We start from the raw sequence: 22,324 nt of genomic DNA, 5'->3' as shown, positions 1-22,324 counted from the left end.
TGGAGTGATGTCCTGTCTTGGCAGTCACATGATCCTTCAGTCCTCACCCCTAAATGCACACACAAGGACCTTCCATGCAAAGACCTTTCTGCATGTCGTCCATTTGCTGGGAAGGAGCCTACAGAAGCCACACGTGAGTTTCTGGAAGAGGTAGACGCTGCCGACAGGATTCCTTGCTCCACTGGCAGTAGGAGGCCAGCGAGGCAGATTCGTCACTAGCATCCTTTTATCTGTTGAGTCAACATCTATTTTTAGGTGTGGAACCCATAAAGGGACCTGGCATCTCTGCATGGAAAGGGGTAGAGTGAGGGGATATACTCATCCTTCATGCCCCTCTGTGGGATTCACTGCTAGACCCATTCTCAGAGGCAAGGTCTGCTTCACTGATGGAGGTTTAGTTCCTAATGCCAAAGGTCCAATTTAATGCATACAATTCCTTTTGCAAACATGCTTTCGTGTGTGCAGAGCACACATACACACAAGCATACCCACTCACTCCCTCACCCCTGTAGTCTTAGCAGGTCCTGTGAATTGTTGATACAAATTAAATAAAACTGAAAAATGCTAAGGCATATAGGTCCCTTCCTGTCCAACATTGTCAGATGTGCTCTGAAATGACTGTTTTCATCATCTATTCTGAGCCATAACCGCCGCAGAAATAGCTTTAGCAGGAAAATGCTTTTGTTAGACTAGCTGTAAATTATATTTCAAATGTCTGATGTTGTTTTCTTAAAAAAATAAATAAGTAAATGAAAGTCTAAAATTAATGACTGCTGGGGTTTGCTTTGCTTATGTGTACTGCTACAGATTTGGCTTCTTGCAGATGGAATTTCAGATCTGTTTACACTTCTGTGTTAGCTTTTTGGGGAGAAAAAAAGCAGTTGAGAGATCTGGGAGGACAAATTTATAAAGTCAAACTTATTATAACCATCGGAGAGGCTCGAGTCTCTCTCCACTGGCCTCTCCTCCCTCCTTCCCATCGTGCCCTCATTTTTGTTTATTGTGGTTTTAGCTGCTCTGCTTCCAAGTTCGAAGGCAACTGGTTCTTGCAGATGCTATGACAAGGTCACATATCTAGTTTCGCAAGCAGATGTTCATTCAGCCCCATTTCACCAGCACTTTGTCATTCAGCGAGACCAGACCTTGTGGGAACAGATTGGAACAACACAAAGGATGGGACATTAAAAAAAAAAAAAAAAATCTTGCTGAGAACCTGATCGCTTTTTATGTGTTCAAGAAGGGACTGGGGGTTGGGGGTGGCAAGGAAAGAAAGCTGCAGAGCAGAGTTTCATGGGGATTTTTTTTTTTTTTTTGGTTTATTCAAAGATTATTATGTGTTGGATACAGTAAATCATCTATACACCCACATCCAGGAGGTAAATCTTCAGAACTCCATGCGTGGGTTGTTCTGCATTTAACAGCTGCCATACAGTAGCTATTTTGTTCTGCACTTAGAGACCCTCATCTGTGCATTTGTTTTAAGTTATCATCCACTCTCCTTTTGTTCCTCTATTGCTGTTCTCCTGGTGCTCATTACTAGTCCAAGCACAGCTAAAAATCTGAACTACAGAGTTAGTTATTTGAACTGACACTGTGAGTTAGAATGATAGACGCGGGGCTATCATCTCGGTTGTGGACTCCGTCTGTACTTGAAAGGTGTTGCCTGTAATGCATTTAGCACCTCTTGCCTTTTCCTAGGTCTCATATGCCCGTCCGAGCTCTGCCTCAATCAGGGATGCTAACCTGTACGTTAGCGGCCTTCCCAAAACCATGACCCAGAAGGAACTGGAACAGCTTTTCTCACAATATGGCCGTATCATCACCTCACGAATCCTGGTTGATCAAGTCACAGGTGAAGTATTTCTAGGCTATTTCCTTCCTTTGGGTCACTGTCACCAGTCAGTGCCCTGTGACCCACTGGAGCAGAAGGGTAATGGTCACTTAGGGAAAAGGGTATGGGTCATAAGTAGGCAGCTTTTTGACTTAAAAGAAAGACTTTTTATCAATCAACTGCTGAAATTTAAAATGGGCCATCCTGGGAAGTAGAAGGACTCCATCATGGGAATGGTTCCAGCAGCAGCTAAACCACTTGGCAGAGTTGTAAGGAGGATTCAGCCATCAGGCTGGGAGTGGGGCTGAATGACCTTCAAAGTCTCTTTCAACCCTCAACCAAATAACATTACTTTTGCATGTGAAAAGAACCTCTGTGTATAGCTCTGTCTGCTCTGATAGCACTGTAGAGTTAAAGGGAAACTGAAACTGGCTCATTTCACAGGTAAGAGAACAGAGATCCAAAGTGGGACACCTGTCCAGTTAGTAGCAGCGCAGGGATAACCCAGGGTTGGGTCCTCTGGTACTTGGGCTATCATAAAGAAAAGCAGCTGCCACCAGTAAGAAAGGCACCCAGGTTGCATTTTTGATGACAGAAGGTTTTCTCCTACTCTAATTAAAAACATCCCCTGAGAGTCGTTTGAAAGTGTTAATCACTCAGTCATGTCTGACTTTTTGTTCCCCCATGGACTGTAGCCCACCAGGCTCCTCTCTCCATGGAATTCTCCAGACTAAAATACTAGAGTGAGTTGCCATTCCCTTCTCCGAGGGATCTTTCTGACCCAGGGATCCAACCCAGGTCTCCTGCATTGCATGCAGATTCTTTACCATCTGAGCCACCAAGAGAGTCATTTAGCGTGTGTTTATCATCTGATTATTGCAACAAACCTCACTGAAGGCAGCTCTGCCCCAGATGCTAGGCAGAGGGACACCAGAGATCAGGGACAAAGGTGTCACAGCCCCATCCTTACAAGACCACAGTGTGATGAGTACCAGCTAGAGCTGCCCAGTGCCCCAGGAGAGCTCAGGAGAAGGTGTGCTGTGCCTGGTAGGCACTGATGGAAGGGAAGTCTCCATCAAGGGGATGGTGTTTGAACGGAGTTTTAGAGAATGACTTGAAGCTGTCCGGTGAGAAAGAGAGAGAGAACATCCTAGGTGGATAGGATATATCCCATAGAATAGGTGATAGGACATACCCAAAGGCACGGAGTCAAGGAGAAACACAGCCTGTTCAAGGAATATCTGGCAGTTAGTTTGGCTTACATGAAGTTCAACAGGGAGTTGGGACCAGATCATCAGGGTCATTAAATGCCATGCCAAGAAGTCTGGAGTTCTTCTGTATGCCACCTGGAGCCATGGAAGGGGTTTTTATGGGTTTTGTTCATTTGTTTTTCTGCCTTTGGAGTAGGGAACAATGAGGAACAGGTACATTCACAGGGTAAAAAACAGAAAAGGTACAAAAAGGTATAAAAGGTGTTTTTAAAGGGTATCATATGGTCAGAGTTTGCTTTCAAATGGATTATTTAGCTGCCAGGTATGGGGAGCACATTGGAGGGCTAGAAACTGGACAGCGGATGATCAGTTACAGCAACTAAAGGAAGGCTTGAGGGCTGAGCAGGATAGTAGAGGAAGGCAGGAAGGGACAGATGTGAAATATGCCTGTGTTCTGTGGGCAGGAATTGCCAGCACAGAGCCATGATGACAAAAAGGCAGGCAGATGCATTTTGATGGGTGAGAGAGATTCAGGAAGCCAGGCTCAGCCCTGGCCCCACAAGTGGGCTGACTCCCCTAGAAACATTGATGGGACTCAGCCCATAACTTCCTGGGGATCTTTACCAGTTTGGTTTGTTCACTGTTTACAAAGGCTCTTTCTCTTTCCCCAGGAGTGTCCAGAGGGGTGGGATTCATCCGATTTGATAAGAGGATTGAGGCAGAAGAAGCAATCAAAGGTCTGAATGGCCAGAAGCCCAGCGGTGCTACGGAACCGATTACTGTGAAGTTTGCCAACAACCCCAGCCAGAAGTCCAGCCAGGCCCTGCTCTCCCAGCTCTACCAGTCCCCTAACCGGCGCTACCCTGGCCCACTTCACCACCAGGCTCAGAGGTTCAGGTAGGTGTACCCACAGGGGCAAGAGCCCCACTACACAAGTACAGAGCTGGGCAAGAGCCAGGGAAGCCCTTGACCTTGAAGGATGTGGCTGAGTGAGGATATCTGCCCCCTGGAATCACTGTGGGACACTCCCCCTGAACCTCAGTTTCCACTGCTGTAAAATGTGATGACTGGGCCAAGATGCTCTTCTAAGCCCCCTTTCAAACTAGCACATGACTGTGATTAAACTTCAGATTCTTTGATTGAAACAAATTTCTACATTTAACCAGATAAGAAGGTTCAGTTTCAACAGGAGTTCATCACAGATAAGGGACTACATTCAGCAGTTTAGACTTAAGGCTAAGGCAGTGAATGACTTTTAATGAAGTCAAAGAAAAGAGTAGCCCAGGAGGCATGTCCTTGCCAAAGGGAGTGGTCTGGTCTGCTCTCCTCTTTCTCTTGCCGGTGCTTCTATTGGGTTGGGTGGGGGGATTAACCCAATCTTCTGTGTTAACTTCACTCTGACATTAAGTCAGCAGACTTTGGGAAGGCAAAGAGGAAGACTTTGTCCAAGCCTTATTAGCATTTCCATGAGGTACCCAACCCCTAGGAAGCTCCAGGTGCAGTGGGACGTTCTCCTTCTCCTGGGACATTTCTGAAAGGCAGATATCTCTCCATGAAGGCAGGCTGACATTGACCAGTCTCTACTGTGCAAGAGATAAGAATATTCTTAACCTACCCATAATAATTCTAAATAATTATTTTAGTTGACCCATGTCCTGACTTCCCTTTAATGAAAGGGTCTTTCTCTTTTTCAAACATCACATGGATAGTAGGCCCTTCCATCTGGCCACAAAGAGGAGAAAAATCAGCCTCCGAGTGTCCTCCCATGCCCCCTGAATATGAAACGGTTAATGATTTCATGAAGAGTCCAAGTCATTTAATTTTTATTTTGTGTGAGAGCACATGCAGTATTTATGTAAAAAGCCTTTCCAGCAGGCTTCTAATGGTGGAAACTATGGTTACTACTGCCCCATGATGTGAAAAGCTTGTCCCTGAGTAAGATACTGAACATGAAGGAGATTATAACAAAATGGCAATTTGCTGGGAGGTGCTTTCAGGTTGTAAATAGTAAGCTAATTTAAAAAAAAAAGTCTGAACCCTCAAACTCCCTCCTGCCCAAAAATGTGTGTGGTAAGAAGATTTAGTTAAAGTATCCAGGCTAATAAGAAAGATCCATTCTGATATGCATGATGTGTGTGCATGTATTGTTAATCCGTAACAGAGACCTTTATTCATAAATTTCATTACAATAAAAGGTGAACAACATAAGAAGCCATTAGTCCCTTTTTAAAAAATTTCACACACAACATATATAATATCCACACATGTTCTAAGAGATGGGGTGGAGTGAGATTAATTTAGACCTTGAAAGAAAGGAAGGTTCATTTAGACACTTGCTTTAAACTCTAGCATTGACCTCAACATGAATTACGTTAGGTAGGAAAAGGGGAAACTACCTAGTGGATAGGCTCCTGAGCACCAGGGAAAGTTTTTGAGCTTTTCTTCTTTGAAAATGGAGCATTCTTATTAATAGTTCCATTGAGCGATCTTGCCATCTGTGAGGCATTAACCCAGAGACCCTCCTTCTCTTTGCAGGCTGGACAATTTGCTTAATATGGCCTATGGCGTAAAGAGGTAATTAAAACTCCACAGATTGCCAGATGTCCGTGTTGGCACAGACTGGGGCTAGAATTTTTTTTTTTTAATTCACTAACTTTACTTTTTTTTTTTTTTTTTAAATTCTTCCTTTTTCTTCCACCAGCATGTCAGATTCTTTTTTACTTTCAGACCTCAGTTGGTTTTGTTTCTTTTAGGGCACACAAGTGTGTTTGTGTGTTTCACTTTTTCTTTTATTTGCAGGTGGGCTTCTCCTACGGTTCAGGTGCCACAGCTACCAAGCCCTTGATAATCTGGTCCTCGAATAGCTCCCCTAAGAGGGAAGGCTGTGACTCTTTGCCAGCTGATTTTGCAAACTTGCAAGGCAACTGTTTTGCATTAGCAATGCCAAGATTCAGTTAAGAGGGCAGATTCCAGCAAATCAAAATTAGAACATTTTGCTTATCATGGTTGACAATCTTATGATTGCCAGTGGAAAAATTAGATTTTGGACTACCAGCCCTGGCCAAAGCATGAATAAATGCATGGGTGACCTTATGACTCCTGCCCCCACCTCAGTGTTCATTTCAGGGCACAGTTTGAGAATAAAGTGTATCTGTGTGCACCTCAACCAGAGGTTTCTTTTGTTACAGGTTTTAGCAGTAATTATCAGTCCTCCCTTGGTTATATGTGTATGTACGTTTTAAACTTGCTGTTTCTTTTATTTAAAACCTTTTTGTGGGATCGAGGGTTCAAACAGAGTCAAAGTTTGGGGGACTTTCTAAATGTAGTCACAGGGGTGTTCCAGACCTAGTCTGAAAACTGAATCTGCAAATTGGGTGCTGTATGTCACTGTGTCCATAAGATTCCCACGTGTGCTTTTGATAAGCCCCATTGAGCTCCCAGGGACATAGCATCTTTCTCATCCTGCTCTATAGAGCTGCACACTTTAATTCCCCTTCCTACTGTCAAGGGAAAAAAGTGTGGTCATGAGTAGTCTGAATCATTCTCCCCATATGAGGTGAGTCTTTCACCACTTGGCTGTGCAGGGTAAGTATTGGGTTGCCCAAAAACTTTGCTTGAGTTTTTCTATAACATCTTATGGAAAAGCCCACACATACTTTTTGGCCAGCCCAGTATCCTGCTCTGGAAACTGGCACACAGTAGAGGAAGTAACTGGATTGCAGACTTCACTCTCAAGGCACCAGCCTCTCGAATCGCAATCCCAGCCCCTGTGAGATTAACTGTAAACTACCTCCATGGATCTGGCACACGGCTTGCCTGTTCCCACACATTTTACATTTTGCCCAGCTCTGTCCCATACCTTTGCTCCTCTCGGACTTAGTGAGATACTATGAAGAGAGTGATGCTTATATACAGATGAGGTCAGGGAAGACAGCACACACGTTGCCATCTTCTCCAGTTCCCCACCCATAGTTAAACATCACGAGTCGATAAGAGCACTCTCTTTTCCTACTAAGCTCAGATTTGGATCCAGAGTCCTTCCTACCAAAGTGCTCAGGTAGCATTACCACCTGCAGTTGAGGCTCTACTTGAAACCTCTTTGCTAGCCCCTGACTTTGGCTTTATAATATTTAGCTGTTCTCTACCTATAAACTGAAAGACGTCCGTTGACTTAGTTGGAGGAGAGAAAGTTGAGAAGACAGTCTTCAGAAATAATGCAAATAACAATTACATATGGATTTGCCCTTCTAAGAATTCGTACTATGATGATTTGGGTTTTGTCCTGTTAATTTGTTTTTAAGTAAGAGGGAAGATTGACTTAGTGAATAATACCGAAAATAATATCTGTTGAGTTGTTGTGTTTAGCATATTTTCAGGAGCCATTTGATTATTTAAATAGTTAGATACAGAGTATTCTTTCATAGGACTTTCAAATCCTATGCATATATGGATATATGCTTATTTTTAAAACAGTCCTAAATGACACTTAATCCATTCTCTTCCCCAGTTTTTGCTTCCTCTCCTTCTATCCCTCTCTTCAGGAAAAAAAAAAAAAAAACTAACCAAATGAAAAGCAAATACTAGTCAGTGTATAGAATCAAAATACCCGTATAAGTTTGGTATAAGTAAAATGTTAACAAATATTTTTTCTGCTGTAGGCACTGGTAACCTAATTGTTTCATCTGATGCATCCATCATGAATCACATACATATTTTATCAGACAATGAATAGTATCTGAAGGATTGTTTTTCTTTCCAAGATTATGTGAAAACTGAGAAGATTTCGAAGCCTAATACAAAAGTAGTTATAATAGGACAAATAACAGTTTCCTGCTTTTCTAATGTACAGTGATTCAAGATATGTAAATGCGCAAACCACTTGAAATCTCACTCCTGTGATGCTTAGAAATGAATTCCAGATAATATAGCATCAAGGAGTGATCACCTTTATTATTATTGCTCAGGGGTTTTTTTGGAACTCTCTTGAATAAACGCTAAATGAAACATAAGCTGCCCTTTGGAGTAATAACAAGTCTTGTCTGTTTATTCTCATGTATCTCCATCCTCAATAATATCAAGAGATCTTTAACGATTGTTAAGTCAAGGGACTGCAAAGATGGTGGACTTGAGCACTTCTAGGACCATCGCCTAGACTTCCTTAAAAAAAAAGTTTCCCAAGCATTGACCTCTACCAGTGTTATTCACCTATTCAATCAATAAACAGTTATTGAGTGTTTTCTATGTGTCATGTCTGTGAGATTCCTGTATGGCCTCCATTGAATAAAGAAATAGAGTGAAAGGATGGATGAAGTAGGGCCCCTTCTATGAAGAGTTCACTATCTACTGTGGGGAGGGAGGGAGAGGGTCAGGGTGAGATACCCTATGAACATATACTGTGATAGCGTGACAGAGCCTTGCTCTGAGAGTTCTTCCTGGTTTTTAGGAGTTGAGCTAGGATTTTCTCTTGGCATTTACATGCCTTAGCCAGTCTAGCTGTTCCCATCAGAAGAAATGCCACAGACATTAGTTTTTGCATTTTGGTTTTTAAACCCTGAAGACTCTCCTGCAAACACTCACTCAGCCCTCTGCCCCGTGTCTGTGTCTGTGCATCTGTGTGTTATCCACGGTCAGACTGATGTCTGGACCAGTCCCCCCTTCTGCTTGTCCCCCCAGGTTCTCTCCAATCACCATTGATGGGATGACAAGCCTTGTGGGAATGAACATCCCTGGTCACACAGGAACGGGCTGGTGCATCTTTGTCTACAACCTGTCCCCTGATTCTGACGAGAGTGTCCTCTGGCAGCTCTTTGGCCCCTTTGGCGCAGTGAACAACGTCAAGGTCATCCGCGACTTCAACACCAACAAGTGCAAGGGATTCGGCTTTGTCACCATGACCAACTATGATGAGGCAGCCATGGCCATTGCCAGCCTCAACGGGTACCGCCTGGGAGACCGAGTGTTGCAAGTTTCCTTTAAAACCAACAAAGCTCACAAGTCCTGAATTTCCCATCCTTACTTATTAAATTATATATATAAATATATACGAACAAAACACACGCGCGCACACACACACACACACACACAAAAGAGAGAGAAACAAACTTTTCAAGGCTTATATTCAACCATGGACTTTATAAGCCAGTGTTGCCTAAGTATTAAAACATTGGATTATCCTGAGGTGTACCAGGAAAGGATTTTATAATGCTTAGAAAAAAAGAAAAAAAAAAACACAAAAAAAATACCTTTGATGCATTGAATGTTCTTTCATAGCTGTCGTTGTTGACTATATATACATAGATAGCGACGTGCAGGGATTTTTACCCAGCCAGCTAACTTTACTACCTTCCTTGAAGGTGGATCTTTTTAAGATGACCATTCACTCATTTGAAGAAGAAAAACAAAAAACAAAAAAAAAATAATAAAAATAAAACAATTTTTACAAAGTAATGGGATTCAAAGAGAGAAAATAAAAGATTTTTTTTTTTGTCAAAATGTTGATCCAATCAGATTGGTAAAAAAAAAAAAAAACAAAACCCCCACACAAATTAAAGAGGAATAATAAAAATTGCAAAAATTAAAAAACTTTTGCAAATTTTTTTATTTTTCCTTTTTTCTTTTATATCATGTGAACTAAAACAGTCTTCTGTTAGGGGACGGGGGCGAGGGGGATACCTGATGACATTAACAATTTAATAACATTAACATTGTTGCCAAAGAGGTGGTCTCTTTGCTGAAAATGGGTTTCAAGAAAAATCTATTTTTATAAAATATAAAGAATTTTTACAAGAGAATCTGGATTTGAGAAAAAAATATTTTGACTGGCTAATTTAGGGGAAATTGACAACTTTGTCGCGTTCATACTGCACTGGTAACTTTTTAGAGATCAAGATGTGTGTTTTAAACTGGATTCGTAGACTGTTTTTTGAAGGATGGGCTATAAACAGATGATCTTCATATCTTTTCATAGCATGTAATAATAATATAAAAAATTATTAATTACTAGGGGAAAGGAGTGTTCGTTCTACCCAGGGTACCACAGTTCCCCACAGTCAAAACCCAAAAGCAAGGAGATGAGTTGAAAGACAGTTTTTCTTTAAGTCATCAGTATGGGATGTCAGCAGAACAAAAATTAAAAAGATTAATTTTCCTTTCAATCTAAAACTTCCTTAGTTTGAGCAGTAGGTGCTACGAAATTATTTACATATCTTAGTATCATAGTTAAATGTAATGTGTTTAGGAGAGGAAAACAAAAGATACATTTGCTTTAAATTCATTAAGGAATTTTCAAATTCACTTTGTAGCCCATGCTGATAGAATTGGGCTGTGTTGGTACATTTGAAACACTGTTTATGTTGCTTGAAACACTTATTTATTTAATCGCAGATGTGATGATGCCTATGGCCGAGATCAAATATAGCTAGATTGGCTAGACTACGTATTTGTTTACTTAAACTATGGGAAGAAGCATATTATTGTGTCATTCTGTTGTGTGTGTATGTGTATATACAATATAAATATATATATATAAAGTTATTTTTTCTTTGGGTTAATTTATTATAAGTTGTAACACTTGGCTAGTTTTGTTTGTATATGTCTTAAAATGTTTTCTTATGATATTTAAGTGACAGTTAAAGAGGTATCAAGGTAACTTGTGTAGAACTATTGTTTGATATATTGTCATGTTTGTTGTGAATATTTTTTTCTTACTGCACAGTAGAAAAATAAAAACAACTGGGTCTTTCTTTTAATGTAATTCAGATTGGGGAAAACAAAACAGAGCTAAGGGAACAAAACGACTGAGGGAGCATTCTCCCACGTCCAGTGCACTGATCATTTTAGTATGTTTGTGCTTTGTACGGTTATATATTTAAAACAAAAACAAAACAAAAAAATACAAGGGTTCATGCTCTTCCCTGGGTAATAGAAACAGTTACTCGCTATGCATAATCTAGTTGATAGTTAAATTTGCTATTGCTTTTCTTGTCTTGTTATATACAATCTTTTCAATACCAGTTTAGTCTTAATGGTAATAAAACGTTATGGTTATTTATAACTTGTGCTTACTTTGTGTGTTTTTTCCCATGCTGAACCCACTAAGTGCATGTAGACAGAGCTGTTGTTTTCACACTGGAGAGGCAAACTTTGTGGTAGTAGTCGTAGTGGTAGGCAGATAACGCAAACCAGGGCTGCACCGTAGACTCCTCCTTGAAATTTTTTTTCTATTTTTTTTTCCTCGTTTCAGTTTTGAAAAAAAAAACAAAAAAAAACCACCAGATTTCAGTTCAGAGAACACTCGTTCAACATTCAGGGAAACCTTTTTATATCACCTGCTATGAATGAACGCAGTTTGCTGGCAAAGCTTTGATGCATTTGCTAAGCATTAGTGGGAAAGGCATGCCAACATCTCTTCTCTATAATGTGTTCACTCTTGGGGGAAAAAAAAAGGAAAAAAAATCTTAGGACCAGGCAGTTGTATACTTTAGTTATAATGAATGACTTCATGTTAATCTTGCTAGTTTAGATGATTTCTGAGGGAAAGTATTGTAAATGTTTTTTTTTCCTTAATCTTGTTGTGTTTGAATTATTTGTACTTTATCTGTCCAGACAATAAATGAAAGTGTGTAGAATGGATTTGAGCTTCCCAGATTTTTAAATGTGTTTATTCACACGTTTTTTTTTTTTCTTTTTGGTAGCATCTTCAGATTTCCCCAATATTTTTACTGTTAAACGAAAAAGGCAGAGTGAAATTCTGTTTTGCAACTTAGCCAAGTCTCTCAAAGTCAATTCAGTATTCAAAAGTCGTTGCCCTAGTTCCACACTACTATAAGGTGTGGTCATTAACCCGCAGTATAGGCGTCATCTGGGAGCTTGTTAAAATGCAGAGTCTCAGGCTGTATGCAAATCTATATTTAACCAGATCCTCAAGTGAATCACTGGTAAAGTCTCAGAAGCACTGTCCTGGTTGATAACAAGCCAACACATTTGGCAGTGTGTTTGGCTTTATGATCCATTAGCGTCTGTTATTCATTTATAAGTGTACTTGTGACTTGTGCAGAAGAAAGGGAGTCACTATTTGCGGACCATCTATTATGTCTGTGTGGTGGCCTCTGTGTTCCCTCCCTTGGTCCCACAGCAATCTGGGAGAGGGAGAGAGCACTACCCTCATTTCACAGATGGCAAGACTGAGGTCAGTGAAAGAGATTAAGTAACTTGAAATGGCTAGCAAATTTCCAGCTGGAACTTATATATATATAATTTATTGGGTTGTACCAGGTCTTAGTTGAGACATGTAGGATCTAGTTCCCTGATCAGGGATCGAACCCAGAGCCCCTACATTGGGAGCACAAAGTTGTAGCCCCTAGACCACCAGCAAAGTTCCCCGGTTGGAACTTGAATCCAAGTCTGATAGCACAGACTTCAGTGCACCACACTTCAGTTTTGAGATGGCAGAGCTTGAGCAATAGTAAGGAAACAGACCATCTCTACTGTAAGTGACAAGAAAGAGCACTTCTTTATTTAAATTCATTTTTGCTTAGAAGTGGCAAATATCTGACTTTCTTATCTTTGAATAGGAACACTAAACAAAGACTTTTTCATACTGTGTATAAAGTACATGATTTAAGCTCAGCCTAGGGGGAAAAGACTACCTAAAATATCATGAAGTCATATTAAAATATGATCTGAACTTTACAGATGAGCCTTTTAGTGATTTCCTGATATGATCATTCACTGATGATCTACTGTCTTTCTTTTTCATCTTCTCACTAATTGAAAATTCATATTACTCCATAAAACATCACATCACCATCCACAAGCTGACACAGGAAGAAGAAATGCCCCCACTGATCCAGGGGAAGGAGTAGTCAAGATTCACCTCCATTTCTCATTACCTCCTTTTTTATTATTATATTAAATTACTTCAATGGTTAGCATAATTAAATTCAGGGCAAAGAATGGGATTTAATTAACCACACTAAATATTAAAATTCTAAGTCAGCCTGAACTTCACATACTTAAAAGTTTCTTCCTTTAGTTTTATCTTAAAGACAAGACCCTACGTTCCTTTTCTGAAGAAAAACAGGCATTCAAACTAATCACTGCCCCCCAGGAATAACAGAGCTTCACAAATGTGTGTCTAGGGTCCAAAAATGTTGCTGCCAAGCCTATGATAGTTATCACCAAGCATCACCACCCCTGCTCCTTAAAGGTGGCATTTTAGTGCACTTTAAACAAATGGATACATTATTTTGGAATATTGGAAGTTGATGGAATCTTACCAGTTCAAACAGTTCATTCCCCAACCTCCAACAGATCTATCCTAAAAGTTTCACAAATAACTGTAGGTGTTTAAATAGATCTTTAAAATATCCGTAGAAGGGTATTCTACATACGCCCTCTCAGCAATGCTTCCCACCATCAGCACAATGTGTCTGCCTAACATCTAATAAAAAATCCATCTCACTGCAAGTGTAAGCCTGTTACCTCAAATCTCCAGGCAAACATTGTATAGTTTCTCTAGGTGTTTGTTGGAAAAGGTTTAACAAATCACAAGAATGCAGAGATTATTAAATTTCTTTCAGGTCCTAGGTACATTATGCTTTTCTTGGATGAAAAATTGCATTCCAGAGAAGACTGAAGGCATTTACTTAGTATTACTTCTGTCAACGTGATAGGAAGAGAAGGCAAAAACACACAGACTTGTGTCCACAACCAGCCTGCATCATCACCACCATCATCAAAACTACTTACATCTTCTACCAAAGATCAAACACAACCAAATGATAGTTGCAGCCAGCAGTTTTCATCAACTAGGGTCCTGTTTAAATTTCTTTCATCAAAATCAATCATTACTTGTTCATTTGTAAATAAAACATTTGAATCCCAAAGAATAATATTTAAAAGCATATTTGATACTCATAAAGCCTCTTCGGGCCCCTGCTTAGTCAGTGTTTTGGTCTGGCTACTTTATCCTTGTCAGAGTTCAACACTTAATCACCTTTTACCGTAGATGATTCAGGAAACTCCCAGTTCTTGAAATTGTTTTGTCCTGCCTTTCTGTAGGCACTAGACATTTGTCCCCTAACAGACAAATGTATGCAGACACACGAGGCAAACATTTGTACAGTTGAATAGGAAATGGGGTTTTCTACTTTCATCTGCAAATTCAAAACTCAGATCTGATAAGACAGCATTAACAGCCAGAGTATGATTTCTAAATGGAAGAGCTATTGAGGCCATCCTTCCTGGATCCATTCCACAGCCTTAACAAGCGCTCACGGAACACAGCTATATAATATCCTTACACCCTTCACTGCCTTTGTTCTACCTGTAAAAGAGAATAATAAAAGGAAATTACATTTTATTTCCATGAGCTAAAATCAAATTTTAATATTGTCCAAAAATGACTCGAACTGTTCCTTTATCTTATTAGCTTTTTGGCATATTAGGTAATAAGATAATTTCTCATGGTAGAGTATTTATGTTAGAATCCTATTTCTCTCTGTGCAGATCACTTACAGAAGTGTCTGTTAACAGGAGAGAATGATGCATAATCGGCACTTAAGATTAAAATAGACCTGAGAACATAAACGTGTTCCTTCAATTAAAGGAATAGCATTTCTCCAGTCTCATCGTTTTGGGATTCCGCAGCAGAATAAAAACTGGCTCAAAATCACCCAACCCCGGGCTAATTACCAGAAGTCCTCGCTATGCTAGTCCAGTTTGATCTACTAGTAGTTCAAATGCAAAGTGGACTCAATGCCACTCCAAGATGCCATGTAATTATTTTAAATGGTTTCCAGCAAAGTCCTCGAGGTTTAAGAAATGGTTTCTAGAAAGAGCACTAGCATTTATTATCTTTCCAGTATGCCAGGCACTGTACATTTAGCATTTGGTCCTTCTACCAACTCAATGAGGAATGATATCCCCTTTTCACACTGAGCAAAAAGATTCAGAGAGATTTGGCATCTTGTCCAAGGGAGTAGGTGGTGAAGACAGGATTCAAACCCAGACCTATGTGACTCCAAAGCTCCCAGTTATACCACCCTGGCTATAAGCCAATTCTGTCATAATTAGCATTTCATTTCAATTAAAAGTGGAGATGAGTCCTGTTATATAACAAATAAGGGAAATAGCATTAATCCTCTGTGCCTGGGGCTAAACTTCTCCCCAAATCTTTAATGGAAAAATGAGTCCAATAACCAGTTTACTAGCAATTGAAAAACAAAACCTAAAAGTAACAGTTTTTAAACTGCTGTTTGCCCAGCAGTGCTAAAAAATCAAGGAAGATTATTTGTTGACAGACACCAAAAGTCATTGAGGTAGAAAGGGGTCAAGGATAGGATTAGAAAGTAAGAATGTTTACAAGCCACCTTAGCTGCCCTTGAACTTGGTCCTGTTAGACTCCCTATGAATTAAAGGCATTGTGTGGACGAACCAGCATTACTGAGGTGGGAGCTCCTTTCACTCCCTGTGTGCCACCAGATTCTCAGAACAATCCTGGAAAGCACATTACTTAATTCCCATGTTATATCTGACAAAACAGGCTCAGAGATGTTAAATATCTGGCCCAAGATTGTACAGCATGAAGTAGAATTGGAATTTACACCCATGCCATCTGGCTCCAGTCCAATGTCTTTCCACTAAACCACACCAATGACCTTTCAGTGTGACACCACCATCAGTGAGGAAACCAACCTAAGCCTTATCCACACTAGAATCCTTACCCTGACCATCTGCCACATGCCAGGCATTGAGCTAGAGGCACACGTTGAGTAAACATACTCAATTTTCTTTTCTTCCACTTATTTTGTGTGTGACACTGCAGTAGGTTATGACAGAAAACAAAGCAAAAAAAGCAGGGTGTAGAAGTTTGGAATTCTGTTACAAAGACAAGATATATGGAACAATTATTTAGCTATGCCAGATTGTTTCTATGTTGGGAGGAGAATTAGAGGAAATTTTTAAAATCCGTGAAGAGTGAAAGGAGTATTCCAGGGCCCAGAAAGGAAAGAGAATATGGCCTGAAGGGAAGAGGACAGCTCTGGTGAAAGAAAGTTCTGGGTTTGAATTCCCTGGTAAACTGTTTAATGTCTCTGAGACTCCTGATCAGAGAAGGAAGGATATAAAATATATCGAACTTCCCTTGTGGTCCAGTGGTTAAGAATTCAGTTACCAATGCAGGGGACATGGGTTCTGTCCCTGGTTCTGGGGAGATCCCACATGCTGGAGAGCAGCTAAGCCCATGCGCCACAGCTACTGAAGCCCGAGAACCCTAGAGTCCATGCTCTGCAACAAGAGAGCCATCACAATGAGAAGCAGACACTGCGACTAGAGAGTAGTCCCAGCTTGCCGCAACTAGGGAAAGCCCATAGCAACAAAGACCCAGCACAGCCAAACATAATAAATGATTAAAAAAAAAAAAAAAACACAGATAAAATACATCAAGTCTCTGACACTCAGCGAAGAATAGTAGAAGTCAAACTGTAGCCAGAAATCTTTCCAGAGGAAAGCAGCTCAGATGGGGCCATCTGACTGACTGGAGGGGAGGAGGGCAGTGGGGGTCAGTGGTGGATGCCTCTGAATGTAAAGAACAGAGAAACCCTCAAGTAAATGAGGGACAAGATAGTAGAGATGCATGTGGGAATAGGTGCTTGGAAATCTTACTGGGTCTCATGGTACTTGAGTTGCTTTCAAAACATTGGGTTGGCCAGTTGGGTTCTAATTGGATTCCCCATCATACAGAAAACCCAGAACAAACTTTTTGGCCAACCCAGTACAATAGTAACTGCAACCACACACCAGAACAAACTTTTTGGCCAACCCAGTACAATAGTAACTGCAACCACACACCAGAAGAGGCTCTGATTCCTCCTCAGCAACCAGAGAAGGAATTGGCCCATCCTCTGGAGCCCGGCCACTATAGTGACTCCGCCATTTTACTTCCTCACTCCCTGCAACTCTTCAATGTTGCACTTTATTGAAGGTCCACTTATCCCTGCATAAACAGCTCAAATTCCAGAGAGAGGGACCAGGTTGACCCTGGTGGGCTGGCATTTACAAGCTGCTGCTATTATCAATTCTCTTTCCCACAGACCAACCTAGTCCAAACAGCAGAAGCCAGGGCTGGAGTTATGTGCTAAACAACATGGCCTGCTAGTAAAGAATGGCTTGGGTGGGGCAGGCAGCTTGAAGAGCCTGGGCAACACAGTGAGGAGTGTCTGGGCATGGCAGAGCTAAGGCAGGCCTTCCTGAGGTTAGTGAACAGATGGAGGCAGGTGCTGAGGAGCCTAGGTAGGCAGTCATGGGCAGATAGCAACAGAACAAGAGAAAAAGAATTGAACACTCAGGCTGAAGCAGTGGTTTTCCTTATAAACACAGGGTGCTAGAAAGTTTTAAAGGAGAGAAATGAGGCATTTTCATTCATAAGCAAATACCTGTTAAAAGACTGACATCACCAAGTCCAGCTTGGCTGTAGGCACAAGAGTCGTAAGATCTGGCTCACCCAAGGTGATCTGATCAGACTATTTATAAAAGGTAGCCCTCCCCAACTTTTCACACAATTGGCCTTGGCCTTGCCTTCCTTGGTGGGGCTTCCCAGGTGGCATTAGTGGTAAAGAACCCCCCTCCAGATTCAGGAGACATAAGAGACATGGGTTCAATCCTTGGGTCGGGAAGATCCCCTGGAAAAGGGCATGGCAACCCACTCCAGTATCCTTGCCTGGAAAATCCCATGGACAGAGGAGACTGGCAGGCTATGGTCCACAGGGTCACAGAGAGCTGGACACAATTGAAGTGATTTTGCAAGCAGCATGCATGCACTGCCTTCCCTGGTAGCTATGAGAAGTCCTTGGAAGTCAGTTCAGCCTCCTTATTTGGTCCTCCCTGACCCCCAGCATTAGTGAGAGCAGGGCTGGGGTTTGTGGTGGCCCCATCTGCCCACCCCTCAGCATATCCTCATCAAACTAGGCCCTCCAGGAGCAAGATGCCACCACTGGATCAATTTCATCTCTGGGCTCTCATGACTTGGGGAATAGAGGAGGGGAAGACAAATCAGTGGGTCCAATGACATCAGGAGACTGTTTTTCCTGGCTCCAGAGGATAGAGGTTGAAGAATAAAGTAGAAAAATGGAAAGAACACTTTCCTATGAGAGCTGGGTTCAATTACCAGCTCTGCCACCAACTTCCTGTGAGATTTTGAACAAATTATACAGTTGACCCTTGAACAACTCAGACTTTAGGGGTGCCATTGGCCCTTTGGCAATTGAAAATCTGAATATACATTATAGTTGGCCCTCTGCATCCCTGGATTCAACCAACCATGAACTGTATAGTACTGCTGTGGTGTTTACTACTGAAAAAAGTTCATGTATAAGTGGACCCATGCAGTTCAAACCCATATTGTTCAAGTGTTGACTATATATTCTAGACTTACTTCTTATATTCCACATCCCAATTAATGGGGGACACCCAGGAGTATTTCTAAACTCCAAACCCCTTCCCCTAACTATGAAATCATTTACCAAACTCAGTCATTTTTCACCTGCTGAAAATTTCTCAAATTCCTCCCTTTCTCCCCCTCTTCATGGCTGATATCCTAGTTTGAGTCTTAACATCTCATTCAAAGGTCACCTGGATACCGTCTGTGTTTGTACACAGATTCTGGCACTAACTTCACAGGAGAACTTCCCTCCTCACCATCAACACTCCTTTCACCCCCTCAGCCAGGATGATCTGCCAAAAACACTAATCTGACCGAATCACTCCTCTGCCTACATCCCATCACTGGATTTCCATCACTCAGATGATACAGCCCAGATGCCTGAATATGACTTTCAAGGCCTTGCATCACCTTGGCTCTGATGGTTCAGCTAGCTTCATCCCTCTTTTTTTTCATGCCTCATAATTTGTGGTCCAGCTATGCAAAACTAGGAACTGTTCCCTGAATACACGCAGCATTTGTCACAGTCCTACTCACGTTTCTTCTTCCTTTCTAACGGAACTCTGATTTCATTGGGGCAACAAAATGCTTAGCTACAAAATATCTTTCAGTTTTCCCTACAATTAGAGGTAGCCACATCACAAGGTTCTGGTCAATGACATAAAACAAGTCCTTGGTGAGGCTTCCAGGAAAGCTCTTTAAAAGATGACACAGGGGCTTCCCTGGTGGCTCAGTGGTAAAGAATCTGCCTGCCTCTGCAGGGGACACGGGTTCAATCCCTAGTCTGGGAAGAACCCACATACCTCAGAACAATTAAGCCTGTGTGCCACAACTACTGAACCTGTGCTCTGAAGCCCATGAACTGCAGCTACTGAAGTCCATGTGCCCTACAGCCTGTGCTCTGCAACAAAAGAAGCCACTGCAAAGAGAAGTGTGTGCACTGCAACCAGAGAGCAGCTGCTGTTCACCATAACTAGAGGGAAAAGCCCACCCAGCAATAAAGACCCAGCACAGCCAAAAATACATTAACAAATAAAATCTGTAACCTAAAAAAAAAAAACAAAGTAGAAAAAAATGTCTAAAAAAGAACAGATAACACAATATTTACCCTTTTCCGTTGCCCTCTTCTCCTTCTTCCTTCCTCCCACATGGAATGCTGGTGTGATGTCTGGAGCTGCATGTGTCTGGCTGCAACCAAAAAGGCACTAGTAAAAACCAATGAATGGCAGATCAGAAGCACATGAGGTGACTAGGTCCTCGGTGGTACCTCTGAATTGCTATAGCAACCCTGGATTATCTCCCCAAGATCTCTTATTACTTGAGAAAAAAATATCCTCCTTACTGCAGAGCTTCCCAACCACTGAATATATTCTCATTGATGTGCTCATTTTATTTCCTCGGCCCTCTGAGCCACCAGGTGGGACCCTGGGCTCTTACAACCCCTGAGCATGCATCTCTGGCCCCACACGTCTGTCCCTCTACTCTACTGGGGACAAATGAATATTTTTGTACTACATTACCATGTGACAAAGACTAGACAACTTTGTCTCACTGGTTTAACTTTGCTTACTACTTTGTTGCACTTAGCTGTTGCCTGTGCCCCTCAGTTTGACCACATTGATGAAGCCTGTCTTGAACTTCAAGTTCACACCAGATGTTCAGAGCCCCTAATGTCTCCACTGTCATGAATTCCATCCCCACTCACCTCACTGTCACAGCTGTATTTCTTTCTGCATTAGTCCATGTGGCTAAGGCTTCTCCTGGGCTATCCATCCAGTGGCACCGACCTGTCTTTGACCTCTCATGCCCCTTGGGGCCTTGATCCCTGCCACCCGCTAATTGGAAACCTCAGCATCTTTGCTCACCTCCAGATCCCCAGGGCTGTCTCTCTCTCTCACATGCTTGCTCTCTCACTCTTGTTCATCACTGGGGATGCACCCTTCCTCTCTCTTATCCTACTTTGCTGGGAAAGGAACGATCCTATCACAGAGTTACCCTAGTATCTTACCAAAATGGTTTTTAGGATTTACCAAGGGGCCAGGTCAAAGTCGGCTAAGAAGAGCTCTATACTATGCCCACGACTAGTGCCCCTTACCTTCACACCCGTTTACCAGCCTGATCCTCTGTGCTTGCCTCCCTCCACTCCTACAGTAATGCTTTCTCTCAGTAATTCCTTGTCCTCATTGTAATCTGGCTTCCAATGCTCTCTTTCCCCACAACCTCAATGTCCATCATATATGCTTATATATGTCTGAATCTCAAATATGAACAATCCAAATTCTTACCTGTGGAGTCTATGCCAACCTGGGGATGTAGCTAGACACCCAAAGGGCTTAGAGAGTGTGCAGAATCCTGAGGCTCCTGTGACAGAATGAATATCTAAATTCTCTAGGCCTCAGTTTCCCCATTTGTAAAAGCAGGACCAGTACTACCTAATCTCAGCCTCATCAGTCTGATACCAGGAGGAAGCCCAGGGACAGGCTTGAGGACCCAGAATATATTCGAACCAGTCTAGGCTCTGGGGGAGGGGGAGAGTGAGGGGGAGAGGAAGTTTTCAATCAGGTGCTGAGTTTTCACTGCCAAAAAATTTCCCACAAACAAACCCACCCCAGCAAAGGAAGTTACTGTCGGCTGGCACACTGCAGAAAAGAAGGCGGGCATGAGGCCTCATTAATCCGGCAAACGTGGGATCAGTCGCAGATACCCCCAGCCCACCCACTTCTCACCATCTGCTGCTGCTGCCACGGAGCTGGAGGCGTGCGGCTCTGGTGGGAGTCCAGCCTGAAGCCTGCAGAAGGACCTGCGCCCTAGACTACCGGGCAACCTCGGCCACAGGCATCCACACATTCCAGGCTGGTGCCCCAGCTATGTCTTGCAACCCCCATCCCCACTTGAAATGCAATATCACAACCCTCCACGGAGCTCTGCCTCACTTGGAAGTACCTGCAGGAGAAGCCTCAGCACCCTGAACAAATATTAAGCAAATAAATGATCAAATTGCATTGACTGAGAACCAACCATGTGTCAGGCACACACCTATCTCTCATAAATACTCCCCCAAATCACACTAAGACTCTCCAAAACCAGTCAGTCTTAATTCTTGATGATTTCAATATGCACACAGATGATCCTTCCAATATAATTGCTTCTGAATTCTCAACCTCTGCTTCTCTCTCCTCCTCATTACTCCCTCCCTGCTCATACGTCAGTCCTTAAGACCTGAATGCCAGTTTCAAGCATCCTCTTGTCAATGCCTACTTCCTATCCCACTCTCTTTACTACCCTGACTCAAAATAACCCTTCAATCCACTGAGACCTTCAACTCACTTTTTACTGTCCCTTCCCTCCCCAGCCCGCATGTCCTCACTTCCATTTCTATTCAGTTTAAATTCCGTTGTTGAATATATAATCCCACGCTTACAAGCATCCTTTTTTGGCCCTCCCTCATTTCACTGTACTCTAGTTCATTCACTCTCCCTCTCTCCAAGATGATGCCATCCTGCTTTCTCCTCTTTCTTTCAAACCTCCAATACCTTCTGCCTCTTCTTCACTTTCAAGTGAAGACTCTGCTTCCATTCCTACTTTCCTGGCCATCTCTAAATTTCTTCCTCATCTCTTTGACCTCTAAATATTGGAGTCTGAGTTCTTGGACCTTTTCTCTAACTACATTCACTCATCAGAATCACTCATCCAGGGCCATTGCTTTTAATATAATTTATGTTCAATGACTCCCAAATATAATTCCAGCCCAGGTTTCTCCCTTTGGCTCTGAAGACATATATAGAATTGCCAAATTGATGTCTCCTCCTGACTGTCTAAAGTGCACTTCAAACTTAACATAAC

The 22,324-nt window shown here is 42.0% G+C and overlaps 1 protein-coding gene across 5 annotated transcripts in view; it reads left to right on the top strand.

The window, feature by feature from the left end:
- ELAVL4 (ELAV like RNA binding protein 4) overlaps positions 1 to 11,095 on the top strand; it is a 91,104-nt gene extending 80,009 nt beyond the window's left edge. For 2 of the 5 annotated variants that reach the window (XM_044945029.2, XM_044945028.2), the window contains exons 4-7: positions 1,699 to 1,852; positions 3,714 to 3,939; positions 5,578 to 5,616; positions 8,674 to 11,095. In XM_044945029.2, coding sequence (XP_044800964.1) covers positions 1,699 to 1,852; positions 3,714 to 3,939; positions 5,578 to 5,616; positions 8,674 to 9,043 — 789 coding nt within the window. In that variant the 3' untranslated portion in view covers positions 9,044 to 11,095. Of the gene's footprint in view, positions 1 to 1,698; positions 1,853 to 3,713; positions 3,940 to 5,577; positions 5,617 to 5,841; positions 7,680 to 7,700; positions 8,280 to 8,673 lie in introns of those variants that run through there. The other 3 variants (XM_006054735.4, XM_044945031.1, XM_044945030.2) reach the window with 3 other exon arrangements.
- Positions 11,096 to 22,324: the final 11,229 nt, after the last annotated feature.

This window comes from Bubalus bubalis, chromosome 6 (assembly GCF_019923935.1).
Source record: "Bubalus bubalis isolate 160015118507 breed Murrah chromosome 6, NDDB_SH_1, whole genome shotgun sequence".
NCBI classification, from domain to species: domain Eukaryota; kingdom Metazoa; phylum Chordata; class Mammalia; order Artiodactyla; family Bovidae; genus Bubalus; species Bubalus bubalis.
This window is presented reverse-complemented; position numbering and strand designations above follow the sequence as displayed.